This window comes from Lolium perenne, chromosome 5, assembly GCF_019359855.2.
Source record: "Lolium perenne isolate Kyuss_39 chromosome 5, Kyuss_2.0, whole genome shotgun sequence".
Classification (NCBI taxonomy): domain Eukaryota; kingdom Viridiplantae; phylum Streptophyta; class Magnoliopsida; order Poales; family Poaceae; genus Lolium; species Lolium perenne.
In genome coordinates, this window is record NC_067248.2 from 7,317,939 (window position 1) to 7,341,720 (window position 23,782).

Here is a 23,782-nt window from a genome sequence, read left to right on the forward strand (position 1 = left end):
TGCCATGCTGCGCGTGCATATCTATTCGAGCTACGTTTAGTCATGGCCCTTCTATTCGGAAAAAATATGGCGTCTTTCTAAATTCTAATGCGCGCGGTATTTACAGAAAGAATCAATGAGGCTGAACCTGACACAAAAAAAAGGACACGGAGGAAGAAGGTAAGGAAAAAATTGGATTTTCTAAACAAAAAAAATAGGCCCTGCAACCGGCTCGATATACTGAGGCTTAACCGGGCACTAATTTTATTTAAATCACACCGTCACGGTACATATTTTTAGAAGTTTTTTTTGGAGAGCAACCACGTATTTCATTAATCGAAAAAAAGTTACATGAAGCAACACATATGGAAACTGAAAGACGAACCGAGATAGAATGATTATCTATAATTTGCAAATAAAAGCCTAAAAGAACGAGAAATACAAAATAATCCCTAGGGTTTCCTACAACCACCGCCGCCCAACTCCAACGGCGTCGAGACGGACGCCGGAAGAGACGCCGAGCTGCCACCATTACAAGATCCAAAAACGTACCATCGCCAACGAGGTTTTGTGAGTCGATGAACAGGCCTGCTGCAGGCAGCGAGGCACATGTCGATGTGGCACGTCGACCGGGGATGTCCCCGTGCTGTCCTGGACCAAGATCTGCCGTCTCCCATCGACGAAGTCGGAGAAGAACGACAAATCCAGCACCTCCGGACCAACATCTTCGCTCCAGAAGAACCACCTCGCCTGGCCACCATCGTTGTCGTGGATACCATTTTTTTCCTGGCACATTACTAAATCTGCGGGCGCTAATTCACTTCTTTTTAATAGATAGGCAAGATTGTTGTTCCGACGGATAACTCTCTTATAAAGTTCATTAATGTCCGACAGACCTATAAACAATGGGTCTCAATTCGGGAGGATGAACCGGTAATAAGCACAAAACCATCCATTCTGGTTCTACATTTGTTTGAATAAAATATTTCGCCAATTGCATGCGTCTAATCAAAAAAAACTTTTCTTATTCGTCTTTTTCTATCTTCCCATTCATCTCCACTATACCCCTCATCTTCTAATTCCTTCCATTCGACCAAGGAATTCTCTATAATAATTCGCAAATCCAAATCTGCTAATTGTTCTCTAATAGCACCTGCTCCTGTTGCAATTTCCCGATTTCGAAATGTTGCAAAGCCCGGGGTAGAAAAAAAGGGAGAAATGATGTGGTTACATGATGCAATTTCCTCTTCGAATAAACCTCGTAGTCGTAAAAAAGTGGGGTTTTTAGTGCTGGGCCTAGCAAAAGAGAAATCAACTTCTTAAGAGGTTTATCTAAACAACAAACGCCAGCGACAGACCGAGGAACTGATTTCGCCAGATCTGAAGAACGGCGAGAAGACCAAGCTGACGATCTGAAGGACCGACCAGCGCACGTTGCCATCAACTCTGAGGCACAACCCAAAAAATTGTCGCCGGTGTGGGAATAGAGTTGAGGCAGATTTATTAGCCCGGACGCCGCTCCCACCACCCTAACGATGCACCACAACAGACAAAACCTAACCCTAACTACTAGGCCAGAACGGAGCAACGAGACCCCCTCTCCCTCCTGCCACCGCTAGAGCGACAAGCAAAGGGAGAGGGGATCAAGGCCAACGCCCTGGCCGGTGGAGATCGGGTGCAGCTGACGCGAGCATTAAAATTAAAATACGGGAGAACTTTTATTTGTACTTACATGTCAATGGACTCTTATTAGTATATGACTTCTTTTAGAAAGTACAAGATTGCATATGAAACAAGGAAAAAGTTTGAAGGCCTTAAAAATTTACCTGTATCTTTTCGACTTTATTTATAAAGAATTGAAGTCATCTCGTGTATCTCTACTACCATGTATTATTTCTAATGCATATTTATGGTATTGGTTGTAAAAAAATGCAAATTATTGTAAACATGTGAACTTTGATTCGCATTTTCGTTTAAAACAAACACAATTTCTTTGGTTTGTATTTCAAACAGTTTCACATCCAACAATTTCCCAGCCCTTATCCCCCACCTTTCTCCCCCGTCCCGTCCGGTGACGTCACCGATCGGACCCCCGTCTCCGCCCGCCCAGATCCGCCGGAATTCCTCTCGCGGCCGTACGTCCTCGTCTTCCTCCTCGCCCGGGCCTCTACTGGACTGCTCCTCCAGTAAGTCTCACCGGATCCGGTGACGAACCCTACCTTCGCTTGCTTCGATCGTCCTCACGGCTGACATTTTTCTTTCTGCCGCAATCGTAACCCTTCTCCCCTCTCCTCCAGACGATCCAGCTCTCCGCGGCCATGCTCCAGCTCAGCTCCGCCCCCGGCAAGGGGTTCTGGGCGCGGCACCGGTGGAAGATGCTGCTCTCGCTCGGCGTCGCCGGCGCCGGCTACGCGGCGTACCGCTTCTACGACGCGCACCAGAAGCAGCTCGTCCGCGTCGAGCAGCGCCAGCTCGACGAGCAAGCCGCCGACGAGCTCGTCAAGAACCAGTGAGCTCACAACAAAACACCAGCTTTTTTTCACGAGTCTTTTTACTTAGTACTACGTTTCTTTGCCTGCGGTTCTCGTTCATCCAGCTCTAGCATTAACTGAGCTATGTATTTTTTCCTTACTGGTATGTATGGTTGCAAGAAAACAAGAATTGATTCATTGATCGCTTCTCTGAGTGGTGATATTGAGTAGCCTGTGATTTATGGAACTAGCAAGATGTTCCGATCAATTTGTGGCGCGTCAGTAAAGTACACTCATTTACCATCGTTAGATGCCACTTTCTGCTAGGCTGCAAGCCCACTTCGAAAACGCGCAGAGGATCTCCACATTGCATTTATTTTGATTCGCAGCTATGTTGCTAGAATCCAAAACAATCAATTCATCGGTTCCTTATCTACTGGTGATAACACCTAGTAGCCTGCGATTCATAGAACTAACTAGCAAGACTTTGATCTACTGGTGATACTGCCGCATTGCATTTATTTTGATTTGCAGCTATTTTGCTAGAATCCAAACAATCAATTCATTGGTTTCTTGTCTACTGGTGATCACAGTCACCTAGTAGTAGCCTGCGTGCGATTCATAGAACTAACTAGCAAGACTTTGAGGCCAATCTGCGGCGCATCGGCAAACCAGGCCCCTCCTTTACGATCGCTGATTCGGTGCTACTCTCTGCCAGGTTGCAAGCCCACTTCGAGAACGTGCAGAGGATCTCGGACACGACCACGCTGCCTTTCGCCATGCACTACCTCCGCTCGCGGATAATCGAGGAGCTGGACATCTCACACTTGACCGAGAGGCTGCTGCAAGGGAAGGGGGGAGATTCCGCCGCGCTGACGCCCAAGGAGAAGCTCGACACCTGGGAGAGGATTAAAATTCTGAGTACGATCGATCCCGGCTTATCTCATCATGTTGCATCATGGCTTGTCATCAGCAAGCATAGGGCATGGATTGGTATCCAAGTTACTAATTCTCTATGCATTTCCTGTGCTATTAGGTTTCACAAGGACAGTGTCTTCATTGTGGGCGATGACATTGCTGAGCTTATATGTTAGAGTCCAGGTCACCATATTAGGCAGACATCTCTATTTGGACTTTGCTCGCGGTACAGATGGTGCACAATTACAGGTAAATTTCTGCTCGAATGATCCCCTTATGCATAAGTCATGGCTGATTCCTTTAGTTTTTTTTTCTGGTATTGATCATTGCTCATGAGACTCTTATACCTTTGAACTACAATATGGGTGACTTCCATTGAGACAAAGCTGCTGCCTGATATTGAAATGTCTCACTTTTGTGTAGGCTGAATCTGACACTTTTAGCAGAAACGGGCATAAAGACTTCCTTGCAACTGCTGACTACCTCGCAACATATGGTATCACTGCATTGATCATGCAAATGCAACATGCTGCAACTGAGATCTTGAAAGAGTAATTATTTCTTTCCCTGTTCATATGACCATTCTCTTACCAGCATGCCAGCCAATTGTCATATTGCCAACATGTTCAGCACTGAATGAATAGAGAAAAACAAAATTAAGTAGCCAATAGGGAAATTGTTGTTGTACTTTTACATGACAAAAATCCTTTAGCAAAGCTCTGATTCGTATGATTGTTCTGTTACCAACATGTCAGCACCAAATGAATAGAGACAAACAAAATTAAGAAGTCACTAGGGAAATTATTGTTGCACTCACTCTTACATGACAAAATCCTTTATCGCAAAGCACTGATTCATATGATTGTTCTGTTACCAACATGTCATTCAATTATCGTATTGCCAGCATGTTCAGAAACGAACGAATAGTAACAAACAAAATCAAGAAGCCCCTAGGGAAACTATTGTTGCACTTTTACATGACAAAACGTTTATAGCAAAGCTCCGGCTCATCAAGAATATGCTGACTTTCTTATTTAGATTATTGTTGCACTTCTACATGACGAAATCCCTTTATAGCAAAGCTCTAATTCATCAATAGATTACCTGATGTACTAACATGGAAAAAAATATGCAGGAAGCAATTGAAAGACCCCATGACCATGGACCAAGTATTACAAACGATGTTAGAGATATCGGACCAGTTCATGAGTCTTTGTGACGATAACTCATGGATAAACTACCTTGTACCCGAGAATGCCAATCGTTATGCACAGTTGATGGCTGTGGCCAGTAGCGGCTTTGATGACTCATCTCTTGTAATGGATGTTAGAAAGCTTGACCAGCTAATGACTGAGACACGCATAGTGTTGGCAAGGTAATATAACTTCCATGTATTGTATATTTGTATTATATATGCTGGTTTAGTAATACTGTAGTTTGCAGCATGATGCTGCTGTTTTCTCAAATCTGTATATTGCCACCCATTCAAATATTTTCGTTCATCCATTTTGTTTTGAATCGCTTGAACACTACCCTCTGAATTGATGTCATATGCCATTTTTTATATAAGCTTCATTTGAGGTTTAAACAATATATGATGGAGTGGGTTGATCAAATTGAGATATAGCTAGAAAAAGTAGCAAAGGATGAGGCTGCAGTTTATTTTCCCTTTTCCAGTAACATCCATGATACACCATTGTTATGGAGCTACTACTTTCTACTGGATCAATGAAAGTACTCTTTATGAGTTCGTGTTTAATTTAAAACACTGTATAATATATTAATATGTAATATGGCTACTACCTCCATTCCAGGCTTAAGGCTATTTTTTTGAAAAATCAAACGAAGTAAAGTTTGACCAAACTTAATAGAAGAATCTATCAACAAATATGATATTTTGAAGATACCATATGAAAATATATTTCATTATCTATATAATAATATTGATTTTGTATTTTGCATGTTAATGATTTTTTTGTTAAAAACTTGGTCAAACTTGACACAATTTGACTTTCTAAAAATAATATAAGCCTTAAGCTCTGGGAAGGAGGTAGTAGCCAGTTACCTGATGTAACTTACCGTATTGGTGTTGATGGGTAGTGGGTAGCATAGTAGGCTTAGTAGCTCCGGTATTGATGTATAGTTTTGATCTATTTTGATTGATTTAGCTAGCACCCATCTAAATATTTTGTTTGGTAATAGAAAATTAAGCTAATTCATAGAAAATTTAAGGAAACTCAGAGGAGACTTTTGAACTTGAAATCTTGAATTGATCGATGGTAACTGCTAGCCCTGATCGGCAGGAAACCAACCATATTCAGACCTTTTTTTATGTGGGACCATATTCATACCTTGAAATTAGAATGATACTAACCATTTAATGTAAAGCTGGTTACCAGCTGGCCAGTGTCTGTTTTATCTTCTTCCTGTAACTGGCTTTTGAACCCTTGACATGGAGGAATAATCTCATTTTCTTCTACCATTAACAGTTGCTCACATGATATATGGGCCATTAGCTCTATTGAAAAACGAGATAAGGAACATGTTTGATTGTTATGTTGGAGCCGTGTTGCCTGTTTACTGTAGATGATAGTTAACTGTTGAGAATGCCATGCATTGATTTCGACTTCTTTGAGAGCTGCATTTGTCTTTCAAAAGAGGCTCCACAGTATCTCACTCAATCCAACTGGAACCTCTTGTCTGCAGCGATGATTTCAGAAATATCATGCACATGTCACTGAGGAAGGTAGCTGATCTGGTGATTGAGGACTTGGGTACACAGGTTGGAGCCACGATTCCCCCATCAGGACTTCCCTTGGCGAAGCTCTTGGCCCGAGTAGCTCAACTGAGTTCAGCATTGCTCGAGGAACCAAGCAAGAACAAGCACATCCAGACCATCCGGAGTATGCCGGAGGTGGACCTCTTCTACACATTCCTCTATGCCAACATGCCACCGCAAACATGATTGTACATCCATGTGCAAAGGATTATACGTTTCTTCTGATTTTTTTGTCCCTCCAAATCTCCAATGGATCTGGTGGTAGTTTATGTATGGAAAGCTGAGCAGCCTGGATTTCTTGAAACCAGAACAAGGGTAGGGAGAGGAGGCTGGCTTTATGCGATGTATATGCCGAAGATGTGCTGTTGTTACTAACAGGGTTCGAACTGGATGCGGTTCTTACCCTCTTTTTTCCCCTTCACTTCGTACTTGCTTTTTGTGGTTCTAGTTAGATTTTGACGGCTGTTCCTGCCGTCTCTTTCATATATTATTTTGGTACCATGCAACGGAAGTTGTAGCTGGTGAATTTCCAACTCTTCAAAAATTGTTCATGTGATGTGTGATCTGGGAATGCTGTTCTGTCAACCCATTTATGTTTAGCCGTAAATTATCAGGTTTTGTTTGTCGTACACTATCTGAAATTCTGAATGATGATTTCTTACCTTTTTTAACAACTTAAACCTCTTTATTTATGAGAAAACCATAGTTATGTCAGGCTAGCAACAAGGGTATAAGAAACTTTGGTGGATCATCAGGCCAAACTTGCTCATCTGATCCCCGGGCTACTCTAGCTAATTCGTGAGCCATAGTGTTTGCCTCATAGGTATGTTCCAGTAAAACTTTCGGAAGTTCTGTAGCTAGATGATAACAATTGTCAAACATGGCAGCTGCAATGCCGTTTGAGTAGCCTCCCTCCTGCATTGATGATATTGTTCTATTTAGATTTGAAGACTGTTTCTGCCTGTTTCTTCATATGTTCGTAGCATGCACAATAGAAGTTGTACCTGGTTAATATTTAGCTCTGCAGATTGATGTTGATCTGGGTTTGCTTTTTCTGTTATCTAAACCAATCTGTACGAAACTGTTTGTTGCACACCATCTGAAATTCCAAGCAATGCATTTGTTATGGCAAAGCAAATATGAATATAGAGGGAGGGACATGAATAAGAGTCTTGAAGGGCAACAACAAATTTTAGCGCATTCACCATGATCAACAGAACTTCCAGTGTCAACAACATCCTGTAAAACAAAATCATCTTACTTAATACTTCTGGCATAATGGAAGTTGTACCTGGTTAATATTTAGAGGGAGGGACATGAATAAGAGTCTTGAAGGGCAACAACAAATTTTAGCGAATTCACCATGATCAACAAAACTTCAGGGTCAACAATAACCCATAAAACAAAATCATCTTAATACTTCTGGCATATGTATGATTACAAGATGCAACAGATTAGACTACCGCAGACGCAGAGTGTATCAATTGTTCATGACGGTGACAGCACAGCTATAACGAAGGCACAAAATTGAAAATGCCGTCATCTTTTTCACTCCTTGTCTTCTACATATCATCAACTTCAGATTCTTCCTCGTCTGTCTCCTTCTCCTCAGTTTCCATAGCATCATCATCATCGACTTCAGACTCTTCATCATCAGAGTCCTTGTCCTCGTAGATTATCACCGGGGCTCCCTCTTCCTCGTCAGATTCATCATCACCGATCTGGAACACATATGCATGAATTACACAACTGGTTGCGATGCTGCAAACAGTCGACTTTTCTGCAAGGATGAACTTACCTCGCTAAAATGGTAATCTAGGCAGGTAGACAATTTGAGTGACGATGCGAAGGTAGATGTTCTTGCATCAATCAACTGAAAAGGAATGCACAACACGAAACGTTACTGTCTAAAAATAAACATCACTGATTATATTCTCTTCATAGATATGGCTATATGAGCTAGGAGTAGTTTAATTCACACACAAACGAAGTATTTGAGCTACTTTATATCAGCACAACACTGCAGTTGAACTCTGATGGAAATACTCACTTGATAGAGCGAGTTGAGCAGCACCAGAGAGGACTCCTGAGATACTATGCTGCTCATGTGTCGACTTAGCAAAGACTGTAGCCATGGAAGCAAGCAGGCTAGTACCGAACCCCTGCCAAGGCGGAGAAAAGAGCGGATATGAGGCCTCAGTACAACGGCAGAAAAAATGTCTTGAGACTTTGAGAACCCATGATAAATCCGGTCAAACACGTAAGTGAACAAAAAGAATTGCGCTTTCATGTCAACCGAGGTGCGCCCCAGCCATTTCTGTGCTAAATTTGTAAACCAGAGGCTCAAAAGGCATTATCATACCTAGATTGCATAAGCAATATCAAGGACTTGAGAAGCTTCACAGCGTCTGCCGGCGTCAGAAGCGATACCGACTTCACAATAACCTGCACGTAAGCCAAGCATTGGATATGAGACTGTCATATTCGATGACCTAATTGCTTTAAGAACCACTGGTATATAACATCTGTCAAACTGTGAGTGGGTTGCCGCTAGCAGGTTGATTTCAACTGGTCATAACTTCAGTTTCAATTTCCACTTTTAGTCTGGAGGAATTCGTTTGACATATAGACCACCCGAACAAAACATCGCCTAAATATTGATCAAACTGAAACTAAGCCAAGTGTGATTGGCCATGGGAAGTTATAACAAAGTAGTAAGCATTGCTTGCATATTAGGCCATAATAAAACTCCCCATGGAGCAGATTTAAACCCACCTGAACGCGCTCAATCGGACGCGTGAGCAGAGAACATCCATCGCGCCGCATCCCATGAACAAAACTGAGATCCTCTAGCAGAGGCAGAGCTGGTGGTTACGTAAACTAATGCTAGAACAGCACAGCATGGACACCAGCTGTCGGTATCGCAGCACTCTGGCCATAACTTTAATTCAATTTTGTTTGGAGGAATTCATTGAAAACGGGCAGTGCAGGAACCAGCACAGCAGAACAAAAGCTAAATTGGCTCGAACCGAAACTCGCCCTGATAATCTTTCCAAACGTTTTGACTACGCCAAGTGTGACTGGCCATGGGTAAGTTGCAACAAGCATTGGTTGGTAACCAGGACATGAAACTTGGCTAGCCAACAACAGAATCCACCCATAATCACCAAGCACGGAGGAGCAAATGAGATTAAATTAAATTTGCTGGCATGCACGACAGGGAGAATAGTTGAATAAAACTGTAACCAACCAACGCGAGCGAGCATTGCAGATACGAAGAAAGCGAGACAGAGAACGAAAAAAAGGGAGCTTGCTCGCGCGCACCTTGTCGTCCCTGTTGCAGAGGCAGCCGAGCAGCGCGGCGCGGTCGTCGGCCCTCAGAGCCTGCCTGAGCAGGACGTGGACCGAGTCCGCGCTGGGCGGCACCACCGCCACGGCTGCTGCCGCCTGCTCCTCCTCCTCGGCGCCGCCGTCCGCGTCGTCGGAGGGCAGGTTCAGAGCCGCGAGCTTCTCCTCCATGGTCGGCTCGCTCAGGTCGTACTCCGGACCGGCGATGTTCGCATCGGCCGTGGCTGGAAGAGACGGAAGCGGACGAGTGTCACGAGTCGGCTGCTGTTTGATCATCGGATCGGAGAGGGATGGTGTGGACGTTACCTGGTGGCGGGGAGGCGGAGCGGTCGCGTCGCCGGCGGCGGCGCGAGCGCGAGCGCGCGAGGTCTGTGGCGGCGTCCATCCGGCTGGTGCGAGGCGGCGGCGGCGGGGAAGAAGAGGGAGAAGGAACAAGTCGCGCTGGTGGGCGTCGATAGGATATAGCCCAGCAAAAGCCCAGTGGTCTTCATGTTTGAACGAGCCTAGTGATTTTGAAATTTTATCCATGTTACAAACTCGCTTTGAAGGTTGAACTTTTTCTGCGCAAACGGAAAGACCACTTTTTTGTTTCTATTTTTTTTGTGCACAAGTCATGATGTTCTTGCGTCATCATCGATCGATGAGTTTTTTTTTCCATGTTGTAGATGCCACAGTTAGCTAGTACTCCCTCCAGTCTCTTTTAATTGACTTGGATGCCACAGAAAAAGGTTGCATATGAGTTTTTTTAATCCTGCTGGTGCGAGCCGGCAGAGACGGGCGGTGGAACGAGGCGGCGGCGATGGGGAAGAAGAGGGAGTGGGAGGTAAAAAAGGAAGGGGTCGCGCTGGTGGGCATAGACAGGAGGATAGCCCAGCTCGTCCTATACATCGACCAGGTTGGCGCGTACCGCGTGCCACACACTCCCGCGCGGGGTACGGGCGGGACCAGTTCGGGTGTTGGCTGAATTTTTTTTGAATCATTTTTTATGTTATGTTTTTTAATTTCTATTTTTTTCTGATTTTTTTTCTTACAGGGTTTAAAGATGTTAATACTCAAAAAAATATAAAAAAACGTTTTTGATTTGTAATTTTTGCAATTTTAAAAAGTTCAAATTTGAAAATTGTTCAAATCTGAAAATTATTCAAATTAAAAAAAATCAATTTTGATTTTTTTCAAATCTAAAAATGTTTAAATTTGAATTTTGGTCGGTTCAAAAAATGTCCAGCTTTAAAATTGTTCAAATTTTGTTTTTATTATTATTTATATTTTAAAATCCAATTCAATTCTAAAACTGTTCAAATCTAAAAATTGTACGAGTTATAAAATTGTTCAAATAGAAAAAATTCCAAATTTTGAAAATAATATAATTTTCCAAATATAAAAGTGTTCAAATTTTAAAATATTCATATTTTGAAAAAATCTCGACAAATCTTTTTTCCAAAAATAATGTTAGATTTTGAAAAAGAAAATATTAATAATAGAAAAAATAAAAAAAAAAGAATCGTACCTGAGCCTAATGGGTCACGGCCAAGGTAAGTGAGCCTAATGAGCCGGAGCATTTTATAATTTGCCACACTTTTCTTTATACCTTTATTATTTGCTACATGACCACCACCTGTCATTGTCACTAACATGTGGTGGTCACATCCCAAATAATAGAGGATCAAAGAAAAGTGTGGCATATTATAAAATATCCCGCCTATAGCAGTTCCCATCCTCGTCCTCATAAAGTCGCTTCATGTTAGCCCAATGCAGTGCTTTAGAAATTTTATCCATTTCACAAATTCGCTTTGAAGGTTAACTTTTTCTGTGCATACACAAAGACCACTCTTTTTCGCACAGTTCATGATGTTCTTGCGTCATCTTCAATCTATTAGTATTTTTTTTTCTATGTTGCCGATGCCACAGTTAGCTAGTACATGAGTTTATTTCAAATGTCGGGCATCCTGCATGTTATCTATCTCATGTTTTTCTTGAACTATGTGGAGATAAAAACGTGACAGCAATGATAAAGTTTAAAGTGAGGATATATGTAGTTCAAACACTACAGCACCACGGGCACATCGACAGCCACTTCAGTTCATTAGCAGACAGAAGAATCTCTTACAAGTTCCGAGTCCAATATGGTCTTTCGTCACGAGGCACAAGCCAGTCGGCCCTTCCAGCACTCAAACAACTCACACACTCGAGTCACCACTGTGCTCCAAATAAAAAATGGGAGACAGTTTTTCTAGAGTCCACGATCCAACACAAGTGCAATTTGCACCCCAGGATGAACATTCTGATGATACAGAAATGGCACCACTATATTGCCATTTCCATCTCTATCTTCTTGTGCGGGTTGTAGCCATCCAGCTTGAAGTCCGAAGCCTCGAAAGCATCGATGTCCTTTTTCGAAGAGTTTATCTTCAGAATCTGCACAACAAGGACCATGTAAAATCGTATTACTAGTATACAAGAGTTGCTTTTCTTATCTGCAAATGTTGTGATATGCTCGATGAAATAAGTTGTTCAAATGTGCTTACTGGGAACGGTTTGGGAAGCTTCTGGATCTGCTCCTCTAGAGCTCGGACGTGAGTTCTGTACACGTGGGCGTCCCCTATGACGTGGATGAAATCTCCAGGGGAGAGACCTGTGCACAGATATAAACAGATGATACGTGAATAACAGGATATACAAGGATGTTAAGCATCTTCAACATTAGAGACAGGTACAGATGGCAGCATGCCCTGGTTCCCAACTACTACTACTGCCTACTATATGCAAGAAATAGGTCACCCTGGCTGTGCAGAGGCTGGATGTAATTGCTTATCAAAAGTAATAAAAGCATCCTTTATCGAAAAAAAATATGCAAGAAATAGGCAGGAAGAAACAAAAGCAGCTCTTATGAGTGATAATTCGTCAATTTTCCTTATAGAGAACAGCCTAACAGTGATTCATGAATAACTGCAACGGACAGTAAAAAAAAGGTACGTATTGGAGCTTGGGAAGTACTCAAAATGTTTCCCTGGCACTTACACCCAACATCAACTGAAATTAGCACGGCGTCATGCAGCACAGCCATACACTAAGTTATTGTTAACAATGTTTCAACTCAACATTAAGTGCTGGCTTTGGCAGTCAAGTGGGAGTCTTGTAAGGAAGCAGACAAGAACATACCACAGACTTGGGCAATCATGCACGTCAGAAGAGAATATGATGCAATGTTGAATGGAACACCAAGTCCCATATCTGCAGAACGCTGATACATCTGGCACGATAGCTCCCCATTCTCAACATAAAACTGCAAGACATAATTTATAATAAGCAACATGATTGTTATCTCTAAAATTACCACAAGAAATATGTCTACCGTCCTACCATATTTATAAGGCAGAAGTACATCTAGACTCTAGAGGATCGATTGGTTGCATGCAAGAATAAGAACCGATAGCATTCACATTTGAAGCACATCAACAACATTGCAATTGACTTGTGAAAAGGATACATTCTGAGGGGAGAATAGCTCACCAGGCTTAACATCATAATGACCAGACGTTAAGTAAAAAAAAATTAATGGTTACTCATGCCAAATAAACTAGACTCGGATTTTACCAAAGCTTAATAAGAATATACTAACTTGTGCAAACATGTGGCAGGGAGGAAGGGCCATCTTTTTTAGATCTGAAGGATTCCATGCAGACATGATGATTCGCCGGTCGTCAGGATTATTCTTGATCTTGTCAATCACATCCATTAGCTGATCAAAACCTTTTCCAGTATAGTCAGCATGCATGTCTGTGTATCTGTATATATCATCATTGCTTAGAAAAGATGGATAGAAACAGTAAGGGAGGATGGGAGGAAGAGAGAGGGAGAGTGAGCAATGGAACTTACTCAGCACCAAAGTGTCGCCATTGAAATCCATAAACAGGGCCTAAATCACCTTCCTCCCTATTTGCTAAGCCGACACTACAAAATATTGCCAGGTAGATCAGATCTCAGAAATAGTAGTGTCCATTGTTCTTTAGTCGCTTATATCCAAGAGATATACCTGTCAAGATATTCTCTTGACGCATTGCCATCCCATATATGAATACCCTTTTCCTGCAGAACCTACAAAGAGAAAATAATACATATCGTACCAAAATCAGAAGTCTGGAGCAAAGTAAGTTCATGTGAAAAATTAAAACTACTAACATATATTTTTGCCTGAAGTGCTGGGAATGTTAACAAATACACCTAAAGGAACTGGTACCATTAACTTTCTTTCAGGATATGAGGGATAAGACTTGTCTCAATTAATACAAGAGGGGCACTCAACCCTAGGTGCGTGGAGGATAGCAACTTTTTTGCGCAACTGGCCATCACTACACCCCAGGATCTCAACGGGTACAGAAACTAGATTTGCAGATATGATTCATACAAAAAAAAGTGTTAACAGAGCATGTACCCAACTTATTAACTAGCATATAACACATTCACAAACGAGCAACACAAAGAAACCTATTACTTCAGTTAGAAAGCAGGGAGAAAATTCCAAATTTTAAATTAGAGGTCTCTAAGAATAACTACATGCATATCCGGGGATCACGTAACATTTCTATGGGCTTTTCAAAAGCTTGGAAGCCTTGAGCTATTTGTGTGAATGGGCAAGTAAAACTAATGTGGTTCTCTTGAACGCTTAACTGAGCAAACCCTCTCCAAGACTTGCAGACACCACATGACTTTGCAATAAAAAAGTTCAAAAAATCTAAAAGTGCTCCCAAACATCTCAATGCAGCAATATGAAAAGGAGAAGTTCCCAACTAGCAATGGAAATCAACTAATGGAAGAAAGACTCCTAAGAAGTCATTCAAGTCAAGAGATCATGCACCCAATCTTGCAGGTGTGCAGGTTTTATAAAGTTGGCAGACACCATAATTCTATCTTACAAATAGTGTAAAGCCATGGGAATTGTTTGTCATGGACAGTGGATACAGGGTGCAACAAGATGAAGCGCAAGTTTTTCAGAGTGCATTCTAGTCTGTGGATACAGCCTGGGGCATTAACATGATAAGTGACCAAAGTATTGAGTATAGATACAAAATAAGAAATGATAGCAACTGATCCAACAAAACATTTAAGAAGTACCTTTGCATTTGTCGAGCCACTGATGAACCACAGTAGTTCTTCAAGAACACCACGCCAAAACACCCTCTGGTAAAGAGCAGATGCTATCATATTATTCATTAAAGCAAAAGGGGAATACCAAAGCTCTCAATTCAGAGTTTAACGTAGGCCAAGACAGTTTAAGGACATTAACACTGTTATGCAGCAGTACCCAAGTATCAGCATTCACGATCATCACTACTGAAATAATGAAAGGATAAGCATCTTCCTACCGTGAAGGGTCACAAGCTGCAACAACAGAATACATCCCGCACAGCTTATTTTTCCGTAGTGAGATATATAGCTATTCCTAGACAATAACTAATTAACTATACAAATCAGATAATGCAAAACGCTCTGTGTTCATTGAGCCCATGCAATTATAGTAAGATTGAAAGTACAGCGGTATCATAATTGATTGGATATACAAGTAAGCATCGCAAAATAGAGAAAGCGGCAGCAACCTAGGTGGCATGCATTGACACTAGGTTTGAATCAGTAGGAAGATACGAAAACTGGGGAAACAGATGCGATTTTCAAATCACTGTTTTCCCTTGTTTCTTTACTGTTATTTTTTATTTCTTTAGTAAAAAAGGAGGCAATTCTCGACATGACCAAGTGTTGTTAAGTAGTAATAACAGCTAGGTGTAGTCCAGGGCAAATAGATGCATACCTTCGTTGTCAGCAAGGGGAAGCTCTTCCTTAGGTTAAAGCGCATCTGATAGGAAAAAGGAAGACAAGGTTCATTCTCTGTTATTATCAAAGTAAATATTAAGGAAAAATAGAGAAATACCTGACAACCAAATTTAGACAACGTCCCTGTTCCAGTCCTGTCACCTTTCTGAGCACCACGCCTTATAATATCCTCGACAAGGTTGAGGTAGTAATACTCTTCATGGCGCTCGAATATCATCTTAGGGAGAAAAGAGAAGTTCTCGATTTCAAACTTGCTACTCTTGATATCATTCTCAGTTGATTCCTTGCCAATCGAGTCATGAGATTCCAAAACTGATTTTCTCACACGAACATAGGTCACAAAAGAATGCCTGATGTTGCTCTCAACCACTGGAAAAGATGAACACCATGGCTGGAACACCGAGAAGTCAACTGGAGGAATGAAGGTGTCGCACTCAATGTTTGACTGAATGTCAGTTAGATGGATAGCCTCACATGCAGGTCCATTAAGCGAATCCCTGCAGAACGATTTTGCAGACAGGGTCAACAATAGCACTGCAATTCAGCTGAATACATATAACACAGCACAGGTAGAAAAAGTTCCTGGAGAAGGCGACAACTCACCTCAGTATCTGCCCACCCCCTATCAAGAAAACCTTCTCAATCGACAAGCAATAGGGAGTGGACGCTAGAAGTTCCAAGGCAGAGTTCATGCTTCCACAGATAACAACATTCTCGGCAGTTGCAAAATCAAAACTACCAGACCGAGTCAATATGACATTCAGACGGCCAGGTAAAGGCCTTGCTTTAAGGGGTATGCTCTCCCAGGTTTTCCGTCCCATTATGACCGCGTTCTTCTTTGCAGGGTCAGCCGTAGTCAGCGTAAGCTCCTTGAAGAACTTAAGGTCGCAAGGAAGCCTCCACGGCAAGACTCCATCCTTCCCAATGCCCATGTCACGGGTAGCAGCAACGACAACCTGGTAGTTCCTCTGAAGGCCGTTCGTTGAATCGCCATTGGCAAGAGCGGCTGCCATGGCTATAAGCCGAGGTTGATTTAAGCTGTAAGATCTTCTTAGGCTACTGATGGCCAGAGACTGGCGTTTTGCAAGCCGAGAAACGGGTGCAGAAGTAACGCTGAAAAATCTCACAGCCTGAATCTGAAGAAGCAAGATGTAACTTGTAAGCTCGTAGTTTAGTCAACTGTAGGAAACTATAGTACTATACAGCACAGAACACTAGACAAATAAAAACGCAAAAGGCTCACTATTTCTTGGAAAACAATAGAAGCACCATGATAGCACAAGATATATGGTGTTTTCTATACCACTACTAAAAAAAGGAAATGAAGATCACGGGCCATCACAATACAAAGATAAGTGTCCACACAACAGACAATCAAGTAACGATCTACACAACCTCCCGAGCAAAAATCTGCATTCGGTTTGGAACGAAAGGCATTTGAGAAGCAATGTGCTATGATTTAGCTAGTAGTGGTATACTTGGGATGCGTGTCGAGAAACCCTAGCGATGCAGGCTCCTGCTCTGAACACCTCTGCCAGTAGCATCTGGATCCTGGACTAACAAAACGAGAAATTCACCTTGTCTGCTTACAGCATTTCAGCAACTGAAACAACAAAAAGCAATGAACTGGCTGAAGCAAGAAAGTAGAAAGAACAGGGTGGCATTATATGCAGTCCTAGGGTGATGGAAATGTTATTGCTATGCGGTGTTATTCAATCAGTTGTTCAGCCTGACGATACTTGGTAGGCCACTTTATGCTACAAATCTCAGTATACACCTGAAAGTATGCGTCAGAAGCACCAACTGCCCAAGGAAGCATACAGAATAATAATAAATAATATAATAACTAAATAAAAGCCTAATCAGTGGTAGGTTACTAGCAGTTTCGTCTTGATCAAAACTCGAGATCAAGCAACAAATCCACTCAACCGAGCAACAGAACTACGCATGGCCAGTGCTCGCTCGGCTTACAGCTTGAGAGATGAACACAACTGCTAGCGGCGATAGATTGGGGGATCTCCAGACGAATGCAACGGAATAGCAAATCTACCAGGTTGCTAGAGAGATGAACACAACTGCTAGCGGCGATAGATTGGCTAATAACACAATTTCAGCAACTGAAACAATTAAAAATCAGTGAACTGTCTGAATCAAGAAAAGATACATAATAGAGTAGCGTGACCTGCAGTCCTACAATTACAATGATGGAGTTATTACTGCTATTTAATGTTATTCGATCAGTTCAACTTTGTCCTACAAATTCCAGTAAAGCTGAAAGTATGGAAGCGCAAAGTACCCAGCAAGTCAGACAGGGAGGTGGTGCGAGATTGAAAGACTAATGGGTGGAATTTTTGCAGAGTTCAACAACGCGATAGATTTATTGCGTGAAGAATTCGAGATCAATCCAACCGAGTAACAAAGCTATGGCCAAAACTCGCTCGGCGCACCCAAATGAACACAACAGCTAGCGTCGAGAGATGGATGAATCTCGGGATGAATGCAGCCGAAGGACAAATCTACCACGTAGCTAGAGAGACAAATGGTTGGCGGATTGAGACGTACCGGGATTCGTCGGCGGTGGCGGACGGCCGCCGCTCGCCGTCGCTCGCTGGGGCCTGGGAGGAGGAAGACGAGAGACTTGCTCCGGCGGCGGCGGCGTGCTCCGTTGGGTGGGCCGGAAGGCTGGGGCGTAGGCCTTTTGGAGGGAGGGATGGATGGATGGGCTTTGAGGTGGTTTCGGCTTCTAGATTTTGCTTCCGCGGGAAAATATTTCATCTTTCCCGCGCGAATCGAACCTTTTGCTGTCGTGGTTAACTGTAGATTTGCAGTTTCATTTTTTTCGTAAGCAGCGAGAGATTTTGCATTTTTCGTAAGCTTAAACATGCTTTTTTGGTTCTTTCGCTGCTACTCAGTCAAGATCTGTTACACGATTTATAAATATTCGAAATCCAAAATGGCAGTAAAGCTTGAGAATGGTAAGAATAAGATTGTGATCGGTGATGAGGAGATATCACAAGGTGTGCCGACTGACGGTGAACAGACATCACATGGTTCAGTCCATACAGCATCACGATTTGGTGCAAATTCATACCGCATTTTGGTGTGAGTTCCAGATTTCAGACCACTCCCCTGCCAGCAGTCCATCTTTTGGTAACTACAGGATCAGGAAACATCCATGTAAAAGAAACCGATTAACCGATCATGAGCTAAGGGGGAAAAACAGTTAACTGTGACATAACAAACTTCAATTTTTCTGGGGTAAAGATAAAGATTCAAGTTTTCACTTCTCTCAGCATCCCAAACCCAATCCATCATCATCCATCCATCCAAGTTTAAAGCCACCCAAGGCGCACACAAGTCAAAAAGCTGCTGCCAGTAAACTACCACTGCATCTACTAGTTTCAGACTAGCTAGACTAGACTGTCACCAAAATGACGCCAAGAGCCATTGTTTCAAGATTAATTAACAGCAACATGCTGCTACTACTCCTGACAGAGCTTCTGTAAGACTGTAACTATCTCTGAAAACGCAAAAAAGGGCCTTGATCTGGCGACCTCCGCCAGGCATCATTTCTTCTTCTTAAGTTCCATCGCCTCCCTGAAAGTACAGACCCATCAGAACACCAAACAGGCCAATGACTCGCTCATCTCAGTTTAACAAGGTAACTACTAATCCTTTTTTTCAATTAGACAAAACTACAAATTGTGTTAACAAAAATGGTGGATCTCTTGTCTTACCAGAAGAGCTTATCCATCTCATCGTTCTCGGGGTCCAACTCCAGGCCGCGTGTGAGCGCCTCGCAAGCCTTCTCATACTCCTGAGGAAACACATTTTAAGTGCATGGCCAGCCAAAATGAAATGCAAGAAATGTGATTTTCTAGTGCACCTTCAGCATCATCAGAGCTTCTCCATGGCGATGGTGTGCCTCTGCCCACCCCTCGTGGCTATTCTTGCATTTGATCGCGTCTTTCACAGCCTTCTCTGCATCGCCTAGACGGAGCCAGCAGCGGCTCCGGTTGGCCAGCATTTTACGATCCAACGGATCAGCCCTGAGCGCCTGTAAAATTTGAGCCAAAAGTTTTGTCAATAGTATATTTTTACAGTAACATAAAAAAATAAATGGTGCTTGCTAGCTAAAAGATTTTTTTGTCTTGTTTTATTGTTAGGTTCAAGTGAGGTTGAAAATAAAACTGAACATTGCTTGAAAAGAAAGAAAATTGGAGGACACATAACCCCAGATTTGTACAGTCACTCAGTTTCATATTAAATCATCAAATGTATTTTCAACAGGTGATATGAATATATGATGTTCCATGCCTAAACTAATCCAAGGCCTATATGTATAGGCAAGAGTGTGCTGGAACTTCATGGCATTTGTTCATCACCTCATGTTTTTTCCTGGTTTTGCTTTAGCTCATATTTAACACATCAAGCTTTACCTTTGGAGATGGGAGATGATGATACTAGCTAGTACCTTCCTAACTCAACAGATTATATTCCTAAAAAAGTTGCACAACGGTGTACCTTTGTGTAGAGCACTGATGCATGTGCGAAATCCTGCTTCTCAAATGCTTCATCCCCTTGTTTTTTCAGGTCAGACTTCCTCTTTTTAACCGCATCATCATCCTGAGCAACATACAGTAACATTAGCCATGCATTCGATAAATCCTGATGCGCGAAAATGATGTAACAAGTGATTTAGTATCTGTGATAGAAAAAGAGAATTATTTCCTATTAACAGAGTTGCTACAAAATTGCATGGGGGAGTTAGAAGTCATGGGGAGCAAGCAATTGTTTTTGCCGCAGCAACATACCATAAGCTGCATGTGCTCCAGTTTGGCATGATTGATTATCCCATCAACGCTCCAGTCTGCCACATCTGGAATTGGGGAGGTGAAAGGATATAGAAGCTCAACGTCTTCCCTTGTACCATACACAGCGGCTAGCTCTATTGGTATTATACCACACTGTCAAGCAGAAGAAGAATGTTTATTCTGAAGCAATACTGAAGATAACAAAGACAATAGAATGGTTCCTTGGTAATCTAAGAATTATCCTGCTCCCCATATGGACACGACAAAATGGTGCAACACCACCAAAACAAATGCCTAACAGAACAAATGGTCCAGAATGCAGCTTGTGCTATTAATTTGGTACCATCAAGATAGGCCTAGATAGTATCCTGTAACTTTCTATACAATACCTGATCACAAAAAAAATGGCAAACAAAAAATAGAAACTATAAAGGCAACTGATAGTAATCAAACTAATAATATGCCAAATCAGTGTCAAACACATTAGTCTTGATGTCAAAATAAGCCCATTCAACTGATGCCCAAGTGATTCAAGACTCGAGCACTACTTTGGACAAAATTAGACTTATTGGCCCATCCTCGGTTCCCTTCACATATAAACTACTGCCATATTTTTTCAGACACTACATGGCATTATTATGTTATATAATTGTGCCACACCAGTGTCACGTATATTAATTTTGCTGGTGCCAGAAGTCTAGAACTTCTGATGCTCCAAAGTAAATCAGCTCACTATGATAATCGTGAAAAACAAGAGAGAATATCACCTCATCAGGACGATTTGCGTCTGCACCTGCCTCCAACAAGCACTTAATAATTTCAGTTAAGCCTTCGCTTGCAGCTCTTGCCAAGGAATTATTATTAACATCGTTCACATTAGCTCCAGCCTGCCAAATATGAGTGTACAAGAGAAGATAGTTAGACAGAGCCTCTCTTGCAAGGAAACTAGGAAAGAACACATTAAATAGTAGATAACGGCTGCGTATATACCTGAATCAATAGCTTGACACAATGCTTGGAAGCAGCAAACACTGCAGCATCTAGAGGTGTTGCCAGACAAGAAGGCACAACCATGTTGACCTGTGAGAAACGAAGGCTACCATAAACATTTTCATGCCAGAACAATGTGCAAATGACAGGTCCTTGAGAGAGCAAATTTTAGGCCATGGCCACAAGTAACTAGTTTCAAGTGAAGCAAATACAGCAGCATAAGTCATGCAGGGTGAAGGGATAAAAAGAAAGAATGGTGTACATTTTCAAAAGGCATTTTCGTGCCACAATAATGCGTAATAAAATGACAGGTCCTTGAAAGAGCAAATTTTAGGCCATGGCCACAAGTAGGTAACTACTTTCAAGTGAAGCAAATACAGCATAAGTCATGCAGGTTGAAGGGATAAAAAGAAAGAATGGTGTACATCTGCATGGTGCTCCAACAAAACCTCCACAGTACTCTCGTGTCCTTTAAGGGCGGCGAGACACAGTGGTGTCCCCTGTTCTGACTTGCCGTCGACTTCGGCTCCTCTAGAAAGCAGCAGTTTTAGTATCTCGGACTTCCCTGAAGAAGCACATGGAAAGCTGAAGATGAGAATAATTATGCAAGCAAGCCATGCTTGGACAACCACGGTTTGAGCAGAGCAAAACAATGATTTTACATTTTAGAAATTAAACTTGAATTCTCGAAAGAAAAAGAAATTAAACTTGAGGAGCAACAAAAGGCACAAGTTTCAACGGCTATAGTAATAGAGCAATGTAACATATTCTGGATGAAGTTCAAAGTTTCAAATGCTAGTAAAATAAAAAAGGCAACCGCAGCAATGAATTCCCCTGTTCGTACTAGCTAGCTTGCTGTTGCAGTAGTACCTGTCATCGCAGCCCGATGGACAACAGTGGCGCCCTCCTCACATTCCTGGTGGAGATCGGCCCCGTGGTCAAGCAGGAACCTGACGGCCGGCAGGTTGCCGCCGGACACGGCGTGCTCCAGGGGCGTCTTCTTCCCTGCACCGCGCGTATGTAAACAAGATTACTGATTTGCTTGGTGATGCTTTGGATGGGAAGAAAGAAACAGAGGGATGGATGGGGTGAGTGGTTTACTTGGTGATGCGTCCCACATGTTGACGTCCATCCCGAGCGTGTCGACGAGGTAGCGGCAGGCGTCGAGCCTCCCGAGGCCCCCGACGGCGGCGTGGAGCGCGTTCATGCCGCGATAGGTGGTGGCGGCCAGCGTGGAGTCCTCGCCCTTGTTCCCCCCGCTCCTGTCCAGGCGCCGCGCGATCTCTGCGTCGATGAATTGGGCATGTCCGGGTTAGCGTGTCTGCGTGTGCTCCGCAGCAAGTAGCAGCAAGAAAAGCAGAGGACCATCGAACCAATCGATGGAGCCGAATCGATCAGCGCGGGAAGAGACCAAAAAGGGGGGACCTTGTTGGGGGAGAATCGGTGGAGTGCGTACCCTTGAGGCGGCGGACGTTGCCGTAGTAGGCGGCGACGAGGAAGCGCGCCTCCGGCGGCCACTCGTCCTCGTCTGCTAGCCAATCGCGCGCGCAGGCAGGGGAACCAACCAAGACAGAGAGGAACGAAGCATCAGCGGCGGTGGATTAAGAGGGGGTTTAGCGTCGAGCGGCAGTGGTGAAGGAAAGGAAAGGAAAGCAGGTACCTTTGCCGAGGGACTTCTCGAAGAAGTGTGGCAGCGGCATCTCGAGGAGGTCCATGCCGGCTCTCTGCTCCGGCGGCGGCGGCGATTTAGCTAGGGTTTCTCTTCCCTCTCTCTCTCTCTCGAAGTGGAAGGTGGAGAAGGTGAGAGAAGGGTGTGGAAGGAAGCGGATAGCTCGAAACGGAATGGAGAGAGAGAGCTGAGCAGTCGCAGCAGGGAGACGCAATGAGGTCTCTGCCATGGCAGCCCGTGCCGCTCTGCTTTTCCCCTTGGACCGGCATGACCACTCCCGCGACGTTCGCGTGCTCCGCTTCACCGTTTCAATTCTGTCGAATCTATGGGCTATAGCACCTTGTGTTGATCGTTCGTCACTAGATTACGAACGAATTACGACCCGAATTAGAAAATAAATTAGCGGTGAACTGGACGTCAGGGGATGTAGCTCAAATGGTAGAGCGCTCGCTTTGCATGCGAGAGGCACGGGGTTCGATCCCCCGCATCTCCATCTTCCGCACTTCCTTTTTTGCAAGTTCCTTGATTACTTACTGCAGGATGCTGGTACAATTCTAGGTAGAATTGTCCCACTGCCCTCTAAGATGGACCAACATCACACTGCCCCCTTAACCCAAAATGGCGCCTTCAAGAAGGGCACCACGCCAGAGGCGTAGACGCCGCCCATTCCGAGGGGAATTGGGTTTTCACCCGGGCACAAGGGATTGGTAGGAGGGAGGGGAACCACCTCGACGGCGCCTCCGGCAAGGGAGTGATGCCCACAGGCGTCACCATCGTCATGGCCTCTAGCCAGGGATTTCTCCTGGAGGCCCCTGCCCCACAACCCACCGTGACGCACCCAGCCGAGCTCCGGCGGGACCACGGATCTGGCAGCAAAAGTATGCCCTTCAGATCTAGCGAGCGCGACGCCGGAGAGATCAGCATGCCAGACCAGCACCTGCCACGATCCCGGCGCGAAGATCCCCCACCTACACACCGCGCGGGGGCG

General features: G+C 43.4%; 4 protein-coding genes and 1 non-coding gene across 6 annotated transcripts; 2 read left to right on the top strand and 3 right to left on the bottom strand.

Moving 5' to 3' along the window:
• Positions 1-2,003: 2,003 nt before the first annotated feature.
• Positions 2,004-6,712, top strand: LOC127299056 (peroxisome biogenesis protein 3-1). The gene is made up of 7 exons (XM_051328938.2): positions 2,004-2,165; positions 2,277-2,488; positions 3,169-3,371; positions 3,487-3,617; positions 3,792-3,919; positions 4,504-4,743; positions 6,075-6,712. Exons 2-7 carry the CDS (start codon positions 2,298-2,300, stop codon positions 6,331-6,333), a joined length of 1,152 nt encoding a protein of 383 aa, XP_051184898.1. The 5' UTR covers positions 2,004-2,165; positions 2,277-2,297; the 3' UTR covers positions 6,334-6,712.
• Positions 6,713-7,476: 764 nt separating this feature from the next.
• On the bottom strand, positions 7,477-9,954 carry LOC127299055 (uncharacterized). Its single transcript, XM_051328936.2, has 6 exons — positions 9,802-9,954; positions 9,472-9,719; positions 8,510-8,592; positions 8,198-8,309; positions 7,946-8,020; positions 7,477-7,868 (listed from the first exon to the last, which is right to left on the bottom strand). The coding sequence occupies exons 1-6, from the start codon at positions 9,878-9,880 to the stop codon at positions 7,710-7,712; spliced, it is 756 nt and encodes a 251-aa protein (XP_051184896.1). The 5' UTR covers positions 9,881-9,954; the 3' UTR covers positions 7,477-7,709.
• A 1,570-nt stretch (positions 9,955-11,524) lies between these two features.
• On the bottom strand, positions 11,525-18,015 carry LOC127299054 (bifunctional dihydrofolate reductase-thymidylate synthase). 2 transcript variants are annotated; one of them, XM_051328935.2, is made up of 11 exons: positions 17,884-18,015; positions 15,925-16,457; positions 15,419-15,818; positions 15,299-15,343; positions 14,608-14,673; positions 13,529-13,590; positions 13,372-13,446; positions 13,115-13,280; positions 12,655-12,778; positions 12,021-12,127; positions 11,525-11,910 (listed from the first exon to the last, which is right to left on the bottom strand). In XM_051328935.2, exons 2-11 carry the CDS (start codon positions 16,332-16,334, stop codon positions 11,800-11,802), a joined length of 1,566 nt encoding a protein of 521 aa, XP_051184895.1. In that variant the 5' UTR covers positions 16,335-16,457; positions 17,884-18,015; the 3' UTR covers positions 11,525-11,799. The 2 variants fall into 2 exon arrangements, with proteins under 2 accessions (XP_051184895.1, XP_051184894.1); XM_051328934.2 differs by lacking the exon at positions 17,884-18,015 and adding an exon at positions 16,800-16,872.
• A 565-nt stretch (positions 18,016-18,580) lies between these two features.
• LOC127299053 (ankyrin repeat protein nuc-2) lies at positions 18,581-23,057 on the bottom strand. Its single transcript, XM_051328933.2, has 12 exons — positions 22,786-23,057; positions 22,582-22,653; positions 22,227-22,409; positions 21,996-22,130; positions 21,551-21,690; positions 21,126-21,215; positions 20,903-21,022; positions 20,136-20,288; positions 19,846-19,947; positions 19,208-19,378; positions 19,059-19,138; positions 18,581-18,918 (listed from the first exon to the last, which is right to left on the bottom strand). The coding sequence occupies exons 1-12, from the start codon at positions 23,021-23,023 to the stop codon at positions 18,888-18,890; spliced, it is 1,515 nt and encodes a 504-aa protein (XP_051184893.1). The 5' UTR covers positions 23,024-23,057; the 3' UTR covers positions 18,581-18,887.
• A 157-nt stretch (positions 23,058-23,214) lies between these two features.
• On the top strand, positions 23,215-23,287 carry TRNAA-UGC (transfer RNA alanine (anticodon UGC)). Its single transcript has one exon. It is a non-coding gene; the product is annotated as a tRNA-Ala (tRNA).
• The last annotated feature ends 495 nt before the right edge of the window (positions 23,288-23,782 follow it).